The sequence below is a fragment of the Drosophila mauritiana genome, chromosome X (genome assembly GCF_004382145.1).
Source record: "Drosophila mauritiana strain mau12 chromosome X, ASM438214v1, whole genome shotgun sequence".
Taxonomy (NCBI): Eukaryota; Metazoa; Arthropoda; class Insecta; order Diptera; family Drosophilidae; genus Drosophila; species Drosophila mauritiana.
Window position 1 is genome coordinate 16,411,407 of NC_046672.1, and position 22,481 is coordinate 16,433,887.

At 41.4% G+C, this 22,481-nt stretch overlaps 1 protein-coding gene across 1 annotated transcript; it reads right to left on the reverse strand.

The window, feature by feature from the left end:
• Positions 1-43: 43 nt before the first annotated feature.
• Positions 44-21,840, reverse strand: LOC117146720 (serine/threonine-protein phosphatase 2B catalytic subunit 3). Its single transcript, XM_033313158.1, has 2 exons — positions 21,567-21,840; positions 44-3,054 (listed from the first exon to the last, which is right to left on the reverse strand). The coding sequence occupies exon 2, from the start codon at positions 2,796-2,798 to the stop codon at positions 1,056-1,058; it is 1,743 nt and encodes a 580-aa protein (XP_033169049.1). The 5' UTR covers positions 2,799-3,054; positions 21,567-21,840; the 3' UTR covers positions 44-1,055.
• Between the last annotated feature and the right edge of the window lie 641 nt (positions 21,841-22,481).

Here is a 22,481-nt window from a genome sequence, read left to right on the forward strand (position 1 = left end):
TTGTTTTTGTTTCTATCATTTTCATTAATTTTAATTTGTTTTCTTTTTTTTGTTGTTGAGAAGAAGTCGCCGCAGACGCCACACAACGAAAGTAGTAGAATTCGCCTTAGCTTTCGCTTCAGTTTAGATGCTAGATTTAGTTCTCGTTTGGTTTTGTCACTTCGTTTGGTTTGACTTTACAGAGATGAAGGATTGGTTTCCGATTCGTCTTACAATTTGTTAGCAAATAATTTAAATAACCTAATTTGCTTTTATTAAGTTTTTATCTTTTTTTTGGTTTGCCTCTTTAAATCTTCTTCATCATCATCATCACCTTCTTCTTCTTTTTCTTCTTGAATGGGGAAATGCGCGCAACTGGCAACTGCTTCATGTCTACTGCTTTCTGGTCAACTGCTTGCCAAAAAGACAGGCGCGCATGCGCACTTTAATACTTCTGCTTAGCTTTTACATTTGCTCTTTTGATATAACGTTGCACAAAATTTTGATATATATATATTTTTGTTATATATATAATTCTATAATCTTTCAACTTTATAATTAGCTTCCATTTTGGGGGGTGTTGTTGTTATGCATTTTTGCATTTAATACCAATAAGTACTCGTTAACGCTTGCTGCAATGCTGCTGCTCAGCTCTTGTTGTTATAGTGGCTGCTGTTGCTGTTGCTGTTACTGTTGTTGTTGCTGTGTTGTAGTGGTGGTGGTGGTGGTGGTGGTGTCTCTGCTCTTGCTCCTTACTATCCTTGATCAATTTCGCCTTCTATACTATATACGATCTTTCAATTAGTTGTGTTCTATGTCTGTATATGCCCAGTGTTTATCTTCTTTGAGCCGAACTTGAGACTATTCCTATGTTCCGAACTGTATGTGCTGACTCCCTCCCACCGTTCGCTGCTTAACTGTCGACTACCAACTGACTATGCTGCTCCTCCTCCTCCTCCTCCTTCTCCTCCGATCCCCCGGATCACCCGGATCCCTAGAGGACCCATCGATCCGACTGACTAACTTGACTGTTACATATGTAGCTGCAGCTGTAGCTGGTGCTAACTGACTTAGAATTATCCATTGATTGAATTCGCATTTGCATTGGCCGCTGCTGCTGCCGCGGCTGACAGTGATTTCTGGCCCTCCTCCGCCGGCGAGGGCGTTGCATCCCGCCGCGGCGGCATCCGTTCGTTGACGGCATCCAGGCCCTTGGCCTCCGCGAACGAGGTAATCTTGTGGTTGGGCGAGAAGCCCTGCATGGCGTTCTTGAGCGACTGCTTGCCGCCGGAGAGGGCGCCGAGGGGCAGGGCGCCCGTGGGCGTCAGGCCCTTCAGCTGCAGCACCGACTCGGACTCCTCGCGCAGCACGGAGAAGACGCGCGCCATCTTGCCGATGGCACGGATCTTGTTGCGGATCACCTCCTTGCGCAGCGCCGCCTCGTCGTCGGAGAGCGGCTCCTCGCTCTCCTCGGTCATGAGCTCGTCGTCGGAGCAGATGTTCAGCACGTTCACCAGCATCTCGGTGACCTTCTCGCCCACGAAGGGCAGCGACCAGGTGAACACGTCCATGAAGTTGGGCAGCCAGTACGGGTGCGGCGAGCAGTTGAACTGCCGGATGTTCATCACGTTGTTCTCGTACTTCAGCACCGCCGCCTTGTTGTTGTACACGTCGAGATAGTTGGGCGCCGAGAAGATGGTGATCAGCGAGGGGAAGCCGGTGGTCTGGCTCTTGCGGTACATGCGGTAGCCGGCGTCCTGCGCCTCGTGCGCCCGGATGATCGACAGCAGGTTGTTGTTCTGCAGGAAGTCGCAGCAGGCGGCGTAGCTGTAGAAGTACGAGCAGCCGCGCACGGAGTTGTGCGTGTAGAAGTCCGAGTTCTTCTCGTTGCCGAAGTCCTCCAGCGGATCGGACCACAGCAGGTCGCACATGGGGCCGAAGGCGGGCGGCTCCTTGAAGCGGTCGAGCCGCCGGATGTCCTCCAGCTCGTGTATCTCCGGCGACAGGCCGCCGTGCACGCAGAGGAACTGCTGGTTCATGAGCGCCGCCAGCGGCAGGCAGTCGAATGCGTCCATGCAGGCGTCGTACACGCGCTCCGAGTACTTGATCTTGCACTCCTGCTTGAAGGTGAAGTACTCGGTTAAGTGCCGGCACTCGTGGTTGCCGCGCAGCAGGAACAGCGTCTGCGGATAGGTGATCTTCAGCGACCACAAATACAGGACGCACTCGATGCTGAAGTAGCCCCGATCGACGTAGTCGCCCAGGAACAGATACTTGGTGGTCGCCGGCGAGCCCCCAATCTCGAATAGCTTCATCAGATCGTAGAACTGGCCATGGATATCGCCGCACACCGTCACCGGCGCCTCGATGTCGATCATCGTCTTTTCCGTGCGCAGTAGCGTGGCGCCCTCCTGGATGATGCGCAGGGCGGCGCTCTCCTCGATCCTGCCCTCCAGGATGAAGTGCTGCTTGAGGACATCGTGCTGCGGCTTTCCGGTCCGCGCGTCGAACACATCCGCGCAGGTGAGTTTACGGCTCGGCGGAAATGCCACGCTGTCGATCACACGCTCCTTTGTCGATATTGTGCTGCGCTTGGTTGGGCTGGATGGACCGCTTGAGGTTCCAGTGCCGCCCTGACCCTGCTGCTGTGTGCCCGCCGAGCCTGCCGCTCCCGATCCCGCCGCTGTCCCCGTCGTCGCCGCGGCATTCTTGTTGTCGTGTGTGTTGTTGACATTGGCCTTTTGATTCTGCTGCTGCTGCTGGGCTGCGGACTGCGACTGGCTGCTGCTGCTGTTGCTCTGCGCCGCCGGCGAAGACATGGTTGCCCGATCCTCCGACTGCCCCGCCTGCGTCCTCGACTGCTGACTGCTGCTGATTCTGGAGCTTCTGCTGGCTGCTGGTTGCTGACTTTCCCCCCCGTAAGAGTTGATCACGTGTCACTGCTCCAGACGCGCCCGCTCCTGCTCCACCGCCAAATGCTGCTGCTGCTGCTGCTCCTTGTCCTTGTCTATGTCCTGATTCGTCCTGGATCGTCCGTGGTATTCCCCTCTCTCACTGCTTGCTATTCCACGCGCTCTGCAATGAAAAATGTGGGCGCCCAGTTAGCATTTGTATTTATATTCATGCTGGCGCACAGTACATGGCTGTGATTAAAAATAAAAGAGTCCCGACCACCAAATGTGCTACATAGTATACATCTATACTATTTCCTGTTCATAACAAGCATATGAATCATGTCTAGAATAATGCAAACATTATGGGTAGCTCACAGGAGGAACCTCAAAATTATGCCTTTCAATGAGCGAAATGAAATGATTTTATCCAAATATTTGTGTAAAGCCATCTATAACCAACAATAATACTATATAAATGCTATAAAGTGCTATTATCTTGACCGCCACTGTGGTACACACACACTGCAATTTTGCAGGTGTGTGGGTGGCCATTTACAGTTAAACAATTGCAACGAAACTGCAGCGGTTTATTAGTCAGAAATGCGGAAAGAGAAATCATTTTATGGCAACTGCAACAGTAAATCAAGAACCGAATTAGATTCGAAAATTATACTATTTGTTCAAATTTCACATATGTATGTATAGTACCTGCTGAAATCACAATTGAATAGACTATAGATTGAGAACAAAGTGACACAACATCACATGGGAAGGGTATTAATTGAAAACGTCAGAAATACATTATGTATGTTATTTATACGCATTTTAAATGTCAGTGGCTGTAATGAAACATGCTAAAAAGGGCATTACAAATTCTGAAGGTTAACCCCAGTGACGGAAACCGTATATACATACTAAATGTACCTTCTGGGTGTTGTGTAATTATTTCAAGCTTGCAATTTGCAGTAATGCAAATTCCTGAAGCTTGCGACTGCTGACGGAATATAAAAAGTTTAAACTATGGCTGTGCAATGTTCAACATTTGCAGTAATAAAATAATTGGAAAAACAGCAGTGACACATTTTCAGTGTTAGACTAGTGACGAAAGCAACATTGAACGAAGAATTTGTGTTGGACATGGTAATAATGTGATTATACTAATCATTCATGCAGTTTTTCAATCAAATTGAGATGGAAACCTATCGTTTAGCAACGCAGCTAGTGACGAAAGCCACACGACGGGCGTCAAGTTACAGTTAATATGAGCATGGCCGAATTGGCCACAACCTGTTACCTCTTTTTCTCACACACTTCGACGTTTTTGGCAGCGTTTTGGCTTTTTTCTTTGCTTTGATTAATTGCAGTGTTTCGCAATTGTGCATACACAACACATTTCTGTTGGTAGCTGGCTGACTGGCTGTCATTCCTTGCACAAATGCAAATATGTGCGGATAAATTAGAAAAATAATCAACGCCGTCTGAATAAATATAGCGCTAACAATCACCGCAGCGGTTGCACAAACAGACTAACTGACGAATAAATACAGTACAGTAACTGCGACCAGTACGTCTGCCAGTGACGTATTGACTGAACTAACTGACTGACTGACTGACTGACTGACCAACTGACTGACTGACAACTGCAGACTGTGGCCGAGTAACGCAGCAGTAATGGCTAAAACAATAGGGCCAAAAACACGTGCGTCCTGCCGAGCGGGCATCACCCATCCGCCCCGTGGTACCATCGCCACAAATTAAAGTCAGCTGTCGCTTCCAAATTGAACAGGCGATGGAATGACGCAAAAAATTAACCTGCCGACTGCTTTTAATCCAATGCGAATCTAGTTGATTGCGTAAACGAAAAGAACGAAGTCAAACGGGAAATTATTTGGCAACGGGAGTGTTGAAAGCAAGCTAAAACTTCTAGCTTCAACTTGTTCTGCCTATAGTTTAATCATATTGTTATTTTAAGTAGAGCTGTTTCACTTCCAGTTCATAACCCACAAAATGGATAACTAACTAAGCTGCGGTGCGTTCTCAAAATCAATTTCATTTCGAACAAAGTAAGTTAACGACTCAGTTTCATGTTGCTGCCTTTTATGAAAAGACATTAAAATCACTCGAAGACAATTACAACCGAAAACTGATTGCAAACTTTATGGCCAACACTTTGTGCAACTTTGAAATTGGCAGTAACAAAGAGTGTGGAATTGGCAACTGATATTAATAAACAAAGTTGCTTTTATGCAAATATATCTTCAATAAACACACACACACATACCGCTTGAGTGTGTGTGAGCTGATTTTTAATTATTAAACGAGTTTTGCCAATTGGAGAGGGAACAACATTTTATCATTGCCTACACAGCGCTAATTTCATGCATATATTTCATTTGTTTGCCTGTTGTTAGGTTTTTATGGCTTTGCGCATATTTTTGCGTTTACACGATCGCATCAACACACCCACAACAAGGCGCAAAATGTTCGACATTCCTGGCTGAACGTGTCCCCCATCTTACACTCGACGAAATAGGGGGCTCCTCCCCGCTCCCACCCCGCAAAAAAAAAACAGAGAATGAAAAAAGAAAAAACAAAGTCGCTAGAAGACAACTCAAATTGTAGGTGAAACATCGCCATGCGGGCTAATGAAATACAACTTTTTGTTTACAAAGTCTGTGCTACTTTTCCGACGATATCAGGCCTACAGTGGGCACCAGAATAAACGAACTGTCTAGCATTTCTTATAATTTAAAAATTGATTTGATTAAAATTTCAAAAATTAAGTTTTTGAAACTTCTTAGTTCATATGTTAGTGATAGAAATTACTTTGGAAATTGCTAGCTATGCGTAGAATTCGTCACTTAAAGTATTGACTAATCAGCTTTTAAAAGTTTCCGCGGTAACCACAAACACCTGTTGCGATCTGTTACACATCTGGTAAACATATATAGAAAAGTATATTTACATAGAATGTGTATCTTTGACTGCTTATTAAAAGGCAATTATGCGAACGTTTCGTTATTTTGTGCGTATTTTAGCCTTGCATTGTTTAAAATCAATTTAAATATACAGATAGATTCAGTTTCTCAAAGAATCTGTCTAACTATCCAAATAAACCACACAACTTGAAGATTTCCACAATAGTTTCCAATCAATTAAATTAGGCAAAACACTTAGACAAGAACGGCGTCGTGTTTCATTTAATACCTTAATTAATGGCTGATAAAATGTTACGGATTTTATTGAATTAATTCCGGCTGTCAGATGAGCGATATGTGTGCATTGCACTGCCATAATGGAGGGGCTCGTCCCCAATGTGCAATTTATTGTGTGCCACGTTGTACACACATTAATGTGCATAAATGGGCATGTCTTCATTTTGTATGAAGCTCGGCTCACATGTCGGCGTAATTATATAAGCACTCGTTACTGAAATCTCCCGAGTGCAATAATGCGCAGAATGTGCAACGTTGGGCGCCACAAATCGGTAACGAGCGCCCAAACGTAATTGTGCGAAAATGAAGTCGGTTTCTGCTGTTTCTGTTTCTTGTACGATCGTAGCCCGTTTGTGATTCATTTGATCATGTTTTAAATATATACGTGGCTATTATACAACTGATTGCTGACCAAATGTAGAAGGAAACCCTTTGATGGATAATATGTCCTTGCTTCAAAAGCCTAATCGACTTGTTGAGTATCTCTTCGCATTGATGAGGTTGCTACAGTTTTGGGGGCTTGACAAACCGAAACCGAAAACCAGCAGAGGCTTCAAATTCAAATTAGCACTCAGCCAGAGAACGGCATTAATAATTTAGTGGGCCGTATGCCATAATGTCCAATTGGTTGGAAGGGCGACGTCACGTCGGTGGTTTTGTGGCTGGCTGCGCGCGGTTGCTAATCGACCATTTGACGCATCAAATTGAACGCAAGCGTTTTAATGGATATGCATTGACAGTTGCAATAAATTTGCGCCATAGTTATTAACCTCAATTTTAATGCAAATAAAACAGTTTGACCGCGTAATGAACACACACAGCCACACATGCTGCACACATGTGTTTCTGCCTCCATCGCCATGTCAATTGTAATTTGTGCTAATGTTTTTGCTCAATTTATGGCAATAAATATATATTGGCACGCGTTTATACGCCTTCATTAAAAGTGGCAAAAGTGCAAACCGTTGGCATTCAACTATAGAATATTTATAAGAAAAATATTCCCCAGCCATTGGCCTTAGAAGTTCAAGTTTAAGGACTTTTAAAAAAGGCACAAATAATTTGATAAATGATAATGGAAATGTTACAAAGTTTGAACTTAAGCTTATTGTTATTTTTACGTGCGGCTAATCCGTTAAACTAGACTTTCATTGTTATCGGTTTTATCGTTCACTTGCTTATCGGTGGCCATGTTCTTGGAATCAACTATTATCGAAAGCTTTAGTTCATGAATGCTTGGTCGTTTGCACTATTCGAACAATTTTCGAATAAATGTATAATCATTTGATCTTGACATTCGTCGATAAGGTAATTGGCCTAATTTCTCGCTCTTATCGCTCACGCGCTTATCGCTGGATTTACATAAGTTGTTGGTCCCACAAATTGAATACCCACACATAATCGATCAGACTGGCGGACATTTAATGCATTTTATGCGTCTACTCCAAGCGAAGCGAAATGAACAACAGCGGAAAATAACAACACCAACTGGTAAAAACAATTTGTTCAACCCATTAACTTGGCATTTAATAGCCCACTTGGCCTCACTTATTGACGCTTTGTACAGGTGTCAGTCCTATAGAGACAAACTTTTTCCGGCTCGCTTTTTTTCCATTTCTCTGCAGTTGGTTGTTATTCTCGTTCTCGTTTCGCTTCTTTGGCATTTACTTTTTGTTTTAGACGGACACGGCTAGGCGGGGTTTGCGGTTTAAAATTCTGGCTGGCATTGTTGTACGGTCGGTGGTTTATATCATGCGATAAACATGTGTGCCAGGTCTGGCCATTCAAAAAACCAAAAAGGAGAATAAAAAAAAAAGAAAAACTGCCCAACCACCCACACGTTTGTAATATTTCGACCGAAACTGAATCCATAAATTCAGCGTTCTGTATTCCCAATGTTTATCCAACAAGTAAATACATGCATGCCTGCATCTTTTGCGTTCGATTGTTTGTATCACCGTTTGCGAATATACAAATATGCATGGGGTGTCGGTTTTAGGGTTGCCACCGTCACAATTAAAGCAGCTCTCGGCAACGTAATTAGAAAACAAAAAAAAGGTAACAGCAAATGTGTAAATATTTATTGTTGAATGCAAATCAAGCGATCCGAGCCTTTAATTAAAGCGGGCCAAGTGCTGTGTTTGCTCGAAACTATTTGCGAAATGTGGCAAAACTAATTAAAAAGTGTGTCGAATGCCAATGGCAAGAACAAAAGGCGAGACACCGAACTACATAAGCGAAACCAAACCAAACCAAGCCGAAACGAAGCGAGGCGAAACCAAATGAAACAAAACGAACTTAAGAGGGTCAGCAAAAAGCAGCTGTTTGCTTCCATGTTTATGTGTTTGCTTTGCGGTGTCTGGTTAAAAAAAAAAAGAAGTTAAATATCAACATTCGAACTGCCGCCAACAACAATTGCTGTTTGCATTTGTGAGCAATGGAGCGTTATTGAAAACAGAGCGACACGATAATAATATTTGTGTTCGATATGCAATCACAAGTGGGATACATTGAGTACTAGGTTACGTATGATGCATTAGAGCTTCTGTTTTTGGTTTTAGACCTTTAGCCATATAGTTTGTTTCCGGTTTCTGGTTTTAGACCTTAAACCATATAGTTTGTTAAATAGATTTGCAGTTGTTGTTATATTAGATCTCGAAATTTATACGGACGGACAAACAGACTTACGGACACGACCAGTTCTTGGAACAAACTTTCGATTTATATTAAATACTTTGTATCAAATGCAGTATACCCCACTGACTCTACTCTGTGGGGTATTAGGTGGCCCCTAACACCTCGAACTGGAAGTGGAAATGGAAATGGAAGACGGTCCCCACGACAGAGCGACGGACAAAAGCTGGCTGGCACAGCAGCCAGTGCGAAACTGTTATACTATCCGCGTTGATGTTCTTGGCTTACTTTGCATTTGCATAATTCCGCTTTCATGCGCACAAAATGGCTTAGCAATTGTTCTTATTCATTTTTATAAACAAACATTTACGTATTATTCTTTGTTTTACGTTTTTCACTAGTATTACGCCATCCATTGTCTGTGTGTGGCATTGTTTTCCACTGGAGCACAGAGCAAACACATGGAGGAAAACGGCGTTTATAAATGGTAAATTATTCATCTAAACTGGAGGCTTTTGTCGCCTGGCCGTAAGAATCGCACCCGAGCATAAGAGAGGCTAATTTAAATGATTTTCCTGCACAGTGGTCGAAAAATTCTGGAACATTCGCGCTACTTCCAACCATTTTCGCCTGTTGAACTACATTTCATATAGCCCACTTGTGGGCGTGTTGCGTGTTGCCTCGTTCGCCTCTATATGGTTTTTATGCCCCCCTTCGGCTCAGTCGTTGTTCCTGCTGCCAATTAATTATAATAATTAAGTTAGAAATGCGTTGCGACTGAGCAACAGTAACAGCGGCAACACAAAACACACAGTGAGACAGTACCGAAATAAGAAAAAAAAAAAAATAAAAGAAAAAAATTCATAAAACTAGCGACAAAATAGGGAGAAATGAAACTGTTTGGCTGGCACACGCAAGCGAAAGCGCATTTTACGGCCGAAGCCAATTTGCCGGGCAATCCTTCGACGTTGCTATATGGCTAGAAAATGTTTGCACAAAAAACCGCAGAAGGGGAAACAACGCTCACATGAGCACACATAAATATTCATGCAATTGTTTTTCACGTTACGCAGTCGTCGACAATGATCATGTTGTATGATGATGAAGTCACGTTGTTGCCAAAACGAAACGAAAAAACCAGGCAGCAGAGGAGGAAAGTGTGCTACGGGGGAAAAAACGTCCGAAACAAATAACCCAAAAACAAACAGCTCCACCGAAAACCCCACCCCCTATCTATATGCACATGTCACCCACAAAAGAAACCACCCACCAACCACCACCCACCTCCAAAACCACACAAACACATGGATACACACGACAGACTGCGCGACGAGTAAAATTTTTATTTTCACATAAATAAAAATGGAACGGAAGGAAAAAAGCGAAACACATACGGGCGTTAAAGACATATTTGTTCGAAATTTGAAGCGGATTTTTTGTTTCATTTTTTTTTTTTTTTTTTTTTTTTTTTTTTTGCTTTTTTTCTTTGCTGAACCAATACGCGGTGTCTCGTTCTGTCGCTAGCAATTATTCTACACGCTGGTCGCACGCCATTTGGCCAATTTTTACCGTTAGGGCGCAAACAGAGTGTACAGTTACCCGCGGCATAGGGCCCAAAGACACACACACACGCAAACACATGTCACAAAAAATGTCAAAAAAGTAAATGAAAAAAAATATATATATTGGACACACGCACGGAAAAGGCTACAGTGGAAATTGGTTATAGGTGTAAAAGGGCTGAAAAACACCAGTGTTCAATAGGGCTCCTTAAATTGCTCATAAAGTGTAGGCAATGCAAAAAAAAACTGCTTTGCACTTAAATCACATGCATGGCTGCACGCTTTTAGGCGCATTAATAGGTGATTTTGCAGGAATTATCGTGATTTCAATTGCATTCCTATTAGGAATCATAAATTGTGAAAACAACATAATATTTAGATAGCCACTGCCCCAACAGAATATTAAAAGCAATCCATAAGAGCATGTGTATGTATAACAGGACATACTGATGCTAAGCTATCTTGACCCAGATTTGAAATTCGTTTTAACTATTTGCGAAATTAATGTACTGTCGCTTTATTCTACAAGTACAAGTACCGGCTACACAAATTATAAATGCCAATTCAAAACTAGCTGCAAATTTATAATAGCATCATAATTTCGGACACAAACATGTGGCACACACAATCAGTGGTTCGCTTTTAAGCTACACACACCTTCACATTCAGATGTATTGTTCAAGTGAATGCTTAACTTAATTTATTGTTTCTAAAGAGCAAAGAAGAAAAAAAAAAAAAAGGCGACACCAAAAAAAAAAAAAAAATGCAAAGAAAACCAAGTCCAAATCAACGCCTCGCACTTTTTTGGTGTCCGTTTGATTGACAGCTCTCGGCATCTCGACTTCCCCCCGATGCCACCGATCTTACCCACCCAAAGACCCCAACGCCCCCATTCATCTTATAAACGAAGCCCCCTAGACCCCCCTATGCACCCCGCCCCTCTGCGGCTGCCTGCTCCAATAACTCAAGTACTTTTTTTTTCACTTTGAGCGATTTTTCATATCCTATGAGTATGTGTGTGTGTGTGTGTGCATGCATGAGTATTTGTACATATATATGTATTGTTTGTTTGGTGCATGAAAATTGTCGCACAGCGAGATTATTTTCGGCAAATTGTATTCTACTGGCTGTGCTGTGCTGTGCTGCTCTGTTACTGCTCGACCTAATTTTAGTGTGTGCTTCGTTCTATCTGCCTTCCACCTCACTCTTGCTTTTGCTTTTGCTATGCTTTGCTTTTGCTCTTGCTTTCCACCCGGCAATTAGCATTAGTTCACTGCTTGCTGGCTGCTCAACTGGCGGCGGTTTCAAGTGTGTCTGTGCGTGTGTGTGTGTGTGTGTTGGTGGGGGGTGTAGTGGGTGGGGGGCGAGGTGTGCACAGGTTCAGGCGAAGGTGTGCAAAGTGGCCAGCTAGACTGCGCATGCAATTGTTTATAAATAAATCCGTCCTATTAAGCGGCTAGCGAAAGTTGCGACACAAATGAAGTTCTTAGTGCACTAATGGCCCAATCTACCCAAGCTAGTTAGCAGCAAATGTAAGTAAGCGTCGTTCGTGTGACATTTACTTTTCAGTTACACCGATTATCAACATACACATTTGCATTTTGCATAGTTAAGTGCAAACATGTCAGTAGTGAACACACAACTGACCGTGTCTATATGAAACTCCTCGCTGGAATTCTTAAGTGAAATGTACTGGAACTCAAAAAAAAAAAAAAAAAAAAAAAAAAAAAAAAAAAAGTAGAGCAGTTTAATTAATTAAGTCCCTTTGAACTACCACTGTTCTACTATCTACTTTGAAACTTCTCACTGAACTTCTAAGAGGAGCCGTAATAAAAAAGAAAAATCAAAACGAGCATAGTTACGTTTAATTAAATCAATTCAGCTGACCCACGTCCCATGCACTCGTACTAGCCATATCCACCTTGGTCAAACCATTAACCGAATCAATCCATTTATTTACTCTAAACTGCTCAACCAATATGCGCACATAGTGGAATCTAAACCAAATATTGAACAAAATACCTTGCAGATTGAGGGGATTTAGCACTAATATGAATTCGAACACCGCAAATGCGGCTTAAGTCGGTGCAAACAGCTGATGGGCGTATCGTGACCACATTTAAGCAATCACCCAACATACACACACACACACACACACGTGCAAATCTTGTAAAATGCTTGCCATAGGTGTCAACGACAGCAACAAATTACCTATAAGCTATTTAAAAGCATTAACTTTAACGAGTAGCCGTAAAATGCAACATCACGTATACGCACGCAGCGACACGCACACGCACGTCGAGCATTGGAGGGAGATGGCGAGCTGGGTTGAATGAAAGAGAGGGGGCGAAAAGGACATGTCATTGACAAAGCCAACGGAACGAGGATAAACGGCCAAGGCAACGTCATCATTGCCATTATCCTTCGTCGCACAGTGGCGGTCATAAAAACTGCAACAGCTTAGCCAAATTTTCTTCTTTCGCTAGTTTTTTCATCATTTTTTCCTCTGCTTTCTTTCTCAGACATCTCTTTTTTTTTTTGTTAGTTGCCCGTTTTGTGTGTGCAAATTTATGCAAAGCAGCTAGCAAAACAAAAACAAAGCCAGCCAACAAAACCAAAGCAACCGCCTTTGTTGCTGGCTAACGGCATTGTTTGCATGCTGAGTGCACTCACACAATCAAAGCGAAGGGAGGCCAAAAGGAAAAGTAGCTCCGCCACTCGATGGCCAAGAGCTGAGCACAAAATCAAGCGGCATGACCAAAACATGTACGAAAAATGGCACTGAGTAAGCCGGGATGCGACTTCTTAATACCCTTTGGGACCTAGGAAACAGTACATACATATATCGATTTAAAGGCGGTAGAAAGGAGCACTCTTTAAACAAATGGTACATTGGTGGGGCTCAGAATATATAAAAACAAAGTGGAAATATTATTCAAAACACAATGCCACTTGGTAACAATGGGCTATATTAACACTCATATTAATGATAATCCATTAATCCATAATAAATGTTAACGGACAAAACATAATCGGAAAGGGCATCAAAACGAGTGTAACAACAACACTCAGCAAAGTTTCCGCCATACAGCATAAAATACTTTGGCCAACAACTTTGCAAAATGCTGCCAACAAAAAAGGTTAAGTAGCACAAACGCAAAGCACAGAAAAGCAGCAACACCAACAGTAGGCAAAAAAAAAACAACAGCAACAGAAACAAGGAAGCAACTTTTCACTATGCACTCGAACGGGGCCAAAAATCCACAATAGACGAAGGCCAACACGAATACCCTTCCTAATCTGCTCAAATATTCAACTTTTGTAGGCAGAAATGCCTTATTTCCGGTCTAAGAAATGGTTATCACACTTGAAAAGCATGACTATAGATGTTTTTAGGATTAAAATTCAGATCCATGTAAATGACTGTTTTTGAAAATTGGAAACTTATTCTTAAGATACATTTATAGTATTTTATTTCAACTATTTTAAACTACTCTTTGCCTCATGATTTAGTTTACCGCGGTTTTCGTTTATGCCAAATTCTTAAAACTCGTCCTTAAAAATTTGTTAATAGAATCTAGACTGTTTGTTTGAGTATTCTTTGATTTAAGGTGCTGCGAAGGGTTAATTTAGGAAAAGTAAGTAGCATGATCTTTAACCTGGTTTCCCTTTGTTCGAAATTCTCGACCCACTCACACATACACACACACACAAATACACGCACGCACACACAAGGAGCCCCAGAACGGAATTCCCCAAGTGGTTTTTGTTGTTTCATTCATTCGCGTTGCGGTTTTTACGACCGCCAGTGTATGTGTGCAAAAGTAACTGTAACGAAGCTCCGGGAGAGTGCGTTTAAAGAATACGAAAGGGGATGGGGGGAAATGGGGTAGAAAGAGGGGGCGAGAAAGGTAACGGGAACAGGAGCAGGAGCGGGAGCAGCTGTTTAAAGTGCGAGGCTGAAAGCGAAAGGGCGAAACAAAAGCAAGCAGAGGGAAAACACACACACACACACAATCAGCTGGAGATGAAGGAAGGATGGGAAAAAGTCGCTTTTGAATATTTAATATTTATAACTTGAGCAACGAACCGAGAGATGATTTATATCCCCACCGGAAGCTAATCTCGAGTTGGTCTAACTGGGACGAAGGAGAGGGCTACAAAGAGAGATAGACAGGGAGAGAAAGAGAACGAGAGAGAGAAGGTGAGAGAGAGAGCAGGACAGCGGAGCTTTTGATGGCGCAGCCATAACGCGGTTTGAGGTTATGTGCGGTGGGTTGCCCGAGCATATAATGCTAAAATATGACACACCGTGCCCACTGCTCACACGGAAAGAAAAGCTATGCTGACAAGTGCGCAGGTCAATTAAATAATTACATTTCAACAGAAATCAGTGTGAAATCACCAATAAATTTCTCTCAAACAATAGAGCAGAACTTCTTAAATCGGAATTCATTGCGGAAGGTGCCCTTAATGCCAACATTTATTCTTAGTATTTGTATCATAATGGTATCAACATATTGAAACTGGTATTGCTTCGCTACTTAACATTTATTTTTAAAAATGTTTTTATTTTTTTTTTTAATTGCCATAAACTGAATACCGCATTTGATCACAATAAGCAAATGTTTCTTTCCGTGCATCTCTTGTTATTATGTATCTGTGTCTGTTTGTGTGTATACGAAGTTTAAAGCATGTTGCACCAAAAATCCAAATAAGTATGCTTTATCGATTCCCCAGCACAGTGACACACACACACACATACAAACCCACCCGCCAACACACTCATACAAATGTCGAAATCCAATAAGACCGAGGAAGCGAGCGGATTTGGTTGGGATTCAGCTTAATTTCGTTGCCGTTGCGCTGGCAAGAGGGTTATAACGGTTTCCGTGGGGCCACCAAGGGGTGATTGCCTGGGTCCTGGGCTCCGTTCTGCTATGCTATGCTCCGAGTCCTGAGTCCTGTATCTTCCTCCATTTCGACTGCTTCCTCCTGCAAAAAGTCAACCCTGACCGCCGTTGAGGCGCATGCACGAACAGAGAGATACGATACAGGCGCATTTGGAGCCTCGCAGCGAAAAGAATGAAAAAACACACACACGCACGCACGCCCAGGATCAGGATAACAAACGTACGCAGTCACTCAGTTAGTCGGTCATTATGACGAAAACGATGTGGATGTGGATGCCTATGCCACCCACTGTTCCTGCCTTCGTTTCCTCTGTTGCTTCTGATTCTGATTCTGTTTCTGCCTCTGCCTCTGCCTCTCCTATTCCTGTCTGTGTGTCCTGTGAGTCCTGTTGCTGGCACACGAGCAAAAGAACAACAGGACAACAGGATGGCATCGGGCAAAACAGCTACAACGGCACGCCAATAAAAATGACAACAATGCAACGTCGTCCTCGTGAGAGGAAAACACCGAAAAGCTTCAACAAAAATAAACTGATGGGTAGCTACGAACGTGTGATGTTTGATAGGATAACAAAATTCTACCTTCGGAAGTTTAAGAAAAGTTATTAAACTAACCAATTTAAAATAAACAATTTGTTCTTTTTCTGACACAAATTACAATGAATTGATTAAAAACATTATCAGTTGAACTTAGAATAACACTATCGTTACTTTGACAATTTTCGATTGATTTCACAGACTGTGTCGCCTTTAATTTCTGTATTATACTTGTTCAAATTTCATTTCCAAATTTACTCGATTTACGATTGAGCAAATAATTGCTTTTTGATTGCGGGCGAAAATTTGAATTGCTGCCCGAAAGTTGAATTTTAATTTGGGCACTTCATAAAGGCCAACGTGAGTTTCCTTTTATGTTTATTTTGGTTAGTGCCTTTTCCTCTTCCGACTTTCATCAGCACGCATCCTTTTTCTTGGGCCCGAAACGTCATCTGCAGCAGAAGAGGATGCGAAGGATGAAGTAGAAACGGCAAAGAATGCCAAGTACAATGGGTCACAACGGGATTGGTTGCCGTAAAAAAGAGATGCTGATGTCATTGACAACAAGGAAATAATAAAAGGCAGCCGGAGGTATCGAGAATTAGGCGGCCGCATATGAGTTAATACGAATTAAACATACACTGAGCCCCATGACATTACCGTTACACTGTTACGGTAACAGTGGTCCGGGTTCAACTACCACTGCTGCCCAACTATTTTGTAATAGTATTTTCTGTTTAAGTAAATTAAGTAAATAAGCTGAGGATTCAGCTGTTTATGCATATCTGTAACACATTTATACAAATTGCAATTTTTTTCTGTGTAAAAAGCTCTTCTTCTGATGAGGAAGTGCAGACCCACGCATACCGTTAAATATTTATGGATATTTTATAGAGGTGCGCGCTTGAAAACATTGCTAAAACTCAAACCAACGAGCGTTGCGAAATCAAGGCTCAATGTTTGAGTTTATCACGCCCACCGTGCGATGACGTTTGGGTGAAACAGAGATAGCGGGAGTGGGAGAGAGAGAAATGAGCAGGTGGCGTTAGAGGGAGTGAGAGTGAGAGTGGGAGTAGGAGATGACGAGGACGAGGGAGAAACTGTGCCCGTGCCTGTGTGCTCCTATATACACACACATGTACTATCTGTGTGAGCTTAGGCTTTGGCTTTGGCTCAGGCGATTTGTTGCGTGCGCTGCCGCTGCCGCTGCCTCTGTCAGCGTCGACGCCAGCAGAGTTGCCGTGTCGCTTTTTACTTTTTGCGAGCTTTTCCTTTTTGCCTGCGCCGCTGCTAACACACACAACCACCAGCACACCCACACCCACACAAGCCAAGCAGAGCGAAACGCAGGGATGTGTTTGTGTGTGTGTGTGTTAGCAGCACTACACTAAAAGTCAATTGACCCGAAACTGTTGGGGATAACTGTATATATGTACATACAGCTGTGTTCACAATAATAACACTGCCACCTCCCTTCAACATCAAAGAATTCATTTATGGCGTTATCTATTTTCGTTTAGAAAGCAAAAAAAAGAAGCGAAATATTCGTTTAAACAATTTAGATTTAAAATTTATTAATCGATTCTAATTGATTGGCTGATAAAATAGATTTCGCACTGTCCCACCTCTCGTATACGTAATTTTTTCGATGGCCTACTAGGCGTATACTTAATTTTTGATTAATCTTTAATCCTAATAAAATCTTTTTGAAAGAAGAATGGGGAGACAAAAAACAAATTGCCTCGAATAATTTTTATTGAAATTAAATAATTGCATTCAAATTCCTTGTTATCATGAACATAGTTGTACGTACAGAACATATATTAAACGTACGCCTGTGCAGTGCCAACAAAAATATTGACATTCCGTGGCAAACAAACGTTCCTTTAAACTTTACTCAAAATGCAAAATGGGTTAAATTAATATTTAATCAGCATTCCAAAAAGTAATAAAAAGGCGTTCGTTCGTTCATGCAATCCAGTTCAAATACACGTTTCTCTCCTCATAAGTAATTATTTCAAAAACGAAGATGGAAAAAACATCTTGTGGAATTCCAAGCATTGTTAAAACATGCATGAAATGCAATGCTTTTTTTGCGCATTTTAACAATGCTGTGCTCAATACTTGCTCTTTTTAAACTATTCAGAAATGGTGTAGCAACATTCGATTTGATTTCTTTTGTGTAAAAATGCATTTAGGTTGATAGTTTGATTTAATTATTGTGCGTATGAAAAAGTGAAGCACTTTCATTTGTGGAATGCAGGCCAAAGTCAAATATATTTGCCTTTTAATTTCATTAAAAATGAAATGCACAAGCTTTTTAGATGCGATACATTGGAATTTCTGCTCTTTTTGTTCAAGTTTGAATGAAACAACTAAATAAATTTTCTTATCGCATTCGAATTCAAGCACATAAACTTTAAAACTTTAGGGTTTATTTGCAGCAACGATCTTTATCATGACCATTTCAATTGCATTAAAGTTTAAGTACTGACATTATTGGCCAATGATTTTTTGTTGTTGACATTCTTTTGCAGCTTAAATGCCCATCGGTATATTTTTAAGTGCAACAGGGCAAACTGCAAGCGACTCGACTTCATATTCCTATTCACGGAAGATTTCCACCGAGCATTCTGTGTGCTCTTCTAAGTATTCCGATTCGTGTTGTTATGCTCGCGTTCCTATTTTTGCGTTTGAAAAATAACATAAAAAACTCTCTGTACTTCTAATAGTTTCTTCTGCCGCTTTTTTCGCTATTATTAGCGCAATTTGTGTGTGCGAAAAGAGAAAAATAAAAAGAAAATCACACCGACCGAGCAACTTTTGTGTGTTTGCTATTCGCTTTGAAAATTCAATTCTATCTATGCTTTGTAGTTTCTTATTTATTTTTATGTTTCGTATTTTTTTTTTCTTTTGCCTCATTTCTCGCCGCTCGTTTCAATTGTATTCCATGCGATTCTATGTGGTTCTGGGCTGTCTGTGGCCATTCGAGTGACTCATTTCCCATTGGCCATTCCCACGCAGCCTCTGGTTGCCACTTGCAGCAATTGTCGCCCAGCTAATTGCTCGAAAAAAGTGCCAACATGCACATACCCATCTATTTCACCTGCAAATCGCACCTGCGAATTGGCGCTTGTGCTCGTAATTAACTGGCAAATGTTAACCGATGGCCCGATTAGCTGTCAAACTGCATATTTGCATAGCTAATCACTCAATCGGTCGCCCATTCAATTGGTGCATTTTAAAATGACACAAACGGAACTCGAGTCGAAACAAAATGCCCTCCATAGCATTTAAATAGCGTTCATGTTTATGCGGGGGCATTCGTGCATTTATTGGGCGAAAGAAACTAAACAGCTCACGCTGAGTTTTAATAGAAGCATCTCCTGTTCTACTGAAAACGATCGATTGAAAAACACTGGGCAGCATTAATATTCAGTGTTCTAAACATTTAGGCTCTCATCTTCCTCGCATACAACAATTTTCAGTTGGAGATCTAGAGAAAAATATATTTCAAAACATGTTTGCTAGTCAAAACACATTCGAAACCAACTAGCTTTCTTTCTTACAAACCAACATTTTTGAAATAAAATTCAATATATATTAAATAATTAGCTGTCGCTCTAGATCAACTTTCTGGGCTACTTTTGAAAAATTACAAATGGAATGAACGCCATAAATATATTGCAGTGATTAGTGAATTACCGTACACAGACTGAAAACGATTTCAAAAATTTAACAGCATATAATTTCAACAGTTCAACTTCTTATGAAACACAAATTATTTAGTTGTGTAGGCTTGCTTAAATTTCGTTGTGATTCAGAATAAGTGCATTAGAAATTCACGAATTTCTTGACGCATGAACGTGGTGTTATCAGCATTTGCTCTTTAATTACGGGGGGATGGGAATTCGGAATTCGGAATACGAAATACGAAATACGGAGTGGCGGAACGTCAATTGCGAATCGCTTCGATTCGAACGCCGATGGAGCAATTATTGGATGATTGCATTGGACGGACGCCCCGCAATTATTAATGAATTGCAGCAGTTTTCCCGGCAGCAGCTCGCCACTTGGCACCTTCTGGCCGCTCCTCGTGGGATTTCGGGCAGCTTGAGAGGAATGCAGGCAGGAATGCAGTGGAATTCTCCTTTATATTTATTTTGGGGGGTGGGTCGCGGAAGGTTGGGTATCAGTAAGGGGATCCTGGGGAATACGGAGTAAGGAATAAGAAATAAGGAGCAGAAGTGACGAGATGAGCCAGGGACCTTGGGTCTAAGCTCTCGGAACGAAAACCCGCGCACAGTGGAACCTTGTGGCATGTCCCTGGAGTTAAGAGCTCAGGAGTCGAAGGACAACAAAATACGCAAGGAGGCTACAGAGAGAAAGAGGCACATAGGGAGCAAGAGAGAGCGAGAGAGAGAGATCTGGGAAACAGAGAGAGAGAGCGCCAAATTGGACAAACAAATTTCAAAGAAACGCACAGAAAGAAACATAGTTTTTATGAAGCAAATTGATGTTTCATAGAGAAATAGTTTCTTATCGTTTGGCATGTAGAATATTCGATTCTTAACTTGCTTAACTTTTCAATTTGATAGAGGCAAAATCTAAATTGACAAACGAGTTATTTGAGACACAAGGATTTAGAAACTTTAAAATACCATTTATTTCAAATATATCATTTAACAAGATATGAAGCTAAAATTGTTGAAATACTTTAATTAATTAACATATATTTCTGACTGTGCATTCAACGTCGGCAGAGACTGCGCAGCAGCAGAGCTGGCAAAAAACAGTAAAAAAAGGAGAAAAAACAGAACAGAAACATACACACACACACACATTGAGAAAAGCGAAGGAAGAACCGTTATGTGCTGCTGCTACAGCATGAAAATTTTCGTAGCTTTTGGTGTCCTGCCGCTCACACACACAAGCACACAGACGCAGGACGAGGAGAACCGTAATTTACGTGCGGCTCTCTTCGAGAAAATCTCTTGTTTGCACACACAAACACACACACACATAGGCACACACGAAAGTTTTCTTGTTGAATTTTACTGATATTTCCATTCCATCAGTTGCCTTTGGCAGCCTTTTTTCGGTTATAATTTTCTTGTTTCACTTGTTCTTGCTGGTTTTTGCACACGAAAAAAAATTGTTTGTTGGGGATGTATGTACGTAGTGCGTACAGCTTCAGCTGAAATTTCATAGCTTTTCATCACACACACCAAAGATGACTAATAAGAGAAAAAATGTTGCCTATGTATACATATATAATGTACACCCACACACACACACATGTGCTGTGTGTATCATGTTATTTTACCCGTTGCACTCGCGTATTTTCGCTGTTGTTTTTCCTTCTTTTTTTGGGCCCAAAAATCGACAGGAAAATTAATTGAAACGGGCATGGGCGGACATTGACATTGCGCTTTTTTCTTCCTTTTTATTTTATATTTTTTATTTCTTTTTTTGTTATTTGTTTTTTTGCCCGTTTAATGCAATTAATGTATGTATGCACACAAAAAAAAAACATTTCACGTCTTGGCCCGTTCTTATTGGAATATGTACACATACAGCTGTATGTATGCATATGTATATCGGTATATGTATATGCGCGCGTGTGGCTGGGCATGTGTGCGTGTGTTTGTTGGTGGTTTGAAACTGCTCCAAGCCTCCCATTTGCGTCTGTGTGCGTGCGTGTGTTGCACAATTGTAAGGGGGCGGGGCGGTCGAGAATGGTGGGGGAGGGGTTCAGGGGGCAGGATGATGGAGGAGGATGAGAAGTAGAAAATAGCACGAGAAAAAAAACAGAGACTGCTTGCAATTTACCTTAGCTTCGTTTTGCTTTTAGCTCGAAATTTTCACACTCGACGGTTTAAGCTTTTGTTTTTTCGCTATTCGCAATTCGTGTTATACTTTTTACTTAATTTTTGTGTGTGCGTTGGCGGAGCGCGTTCGAAATGCACACGGATATCTGATTTATACGGGAGATTAATAAAAAGTGCACGCGCGCAGCAGGGCAAATCGCAAATGTTGCACTCGATAACACGCTCGTTCGTTTTCCTTTCTTATAAGAAATCGATAGAGGCGTGATTTGTCTGGGCTTATCGAGGAGCGATTCCGATTGGACTGAATGGTGCGGTGTGACCGTTTCGCGTGTCTGGAAATATGAAAACGCTCAGTTGGATATAATACCATAGGGATGGAACAAAAAGCAACCAGCAGTTTGATTCAAAATCAGATTGATATCTTTAACAAATAAGTAATTTAAACCTAAAAACTTATATCATCACGTCTTCTTAGGCCCGTAAATAATAATAAAATATGCACTCTTATATTGTTAACTGAAAATGACTTCCTTATTTTAAAAACTATAGCATACATTTTGCTGCATTGACATCAAAATTAGCCCATAAGAATATTTTTTCTTATTAGCAATTTTTCAATCTTATTAACGTTAAACATTAAATTGGCTAAAACTTAAGTCTTTGACTATATAATCCAATAGTAAATTAAAATAACATTTGTATTCGTTTTTGTCCGAGTGAATGCAAGTTAATTAAATAAAAGTGAAATGTTTGATCAACTATCTGTTCTAAACTTTTGTTTTCTCCCTAAGTTCAACTGTACCATATTACAATTATGTTTTTATGTTAAATTCATAAATTTATTAAGTAAACCAAATAAACCAAATTTGGATATGAAACTAGCTATCCCGCAAAAGGGATATTTCAAGGCTCTGTC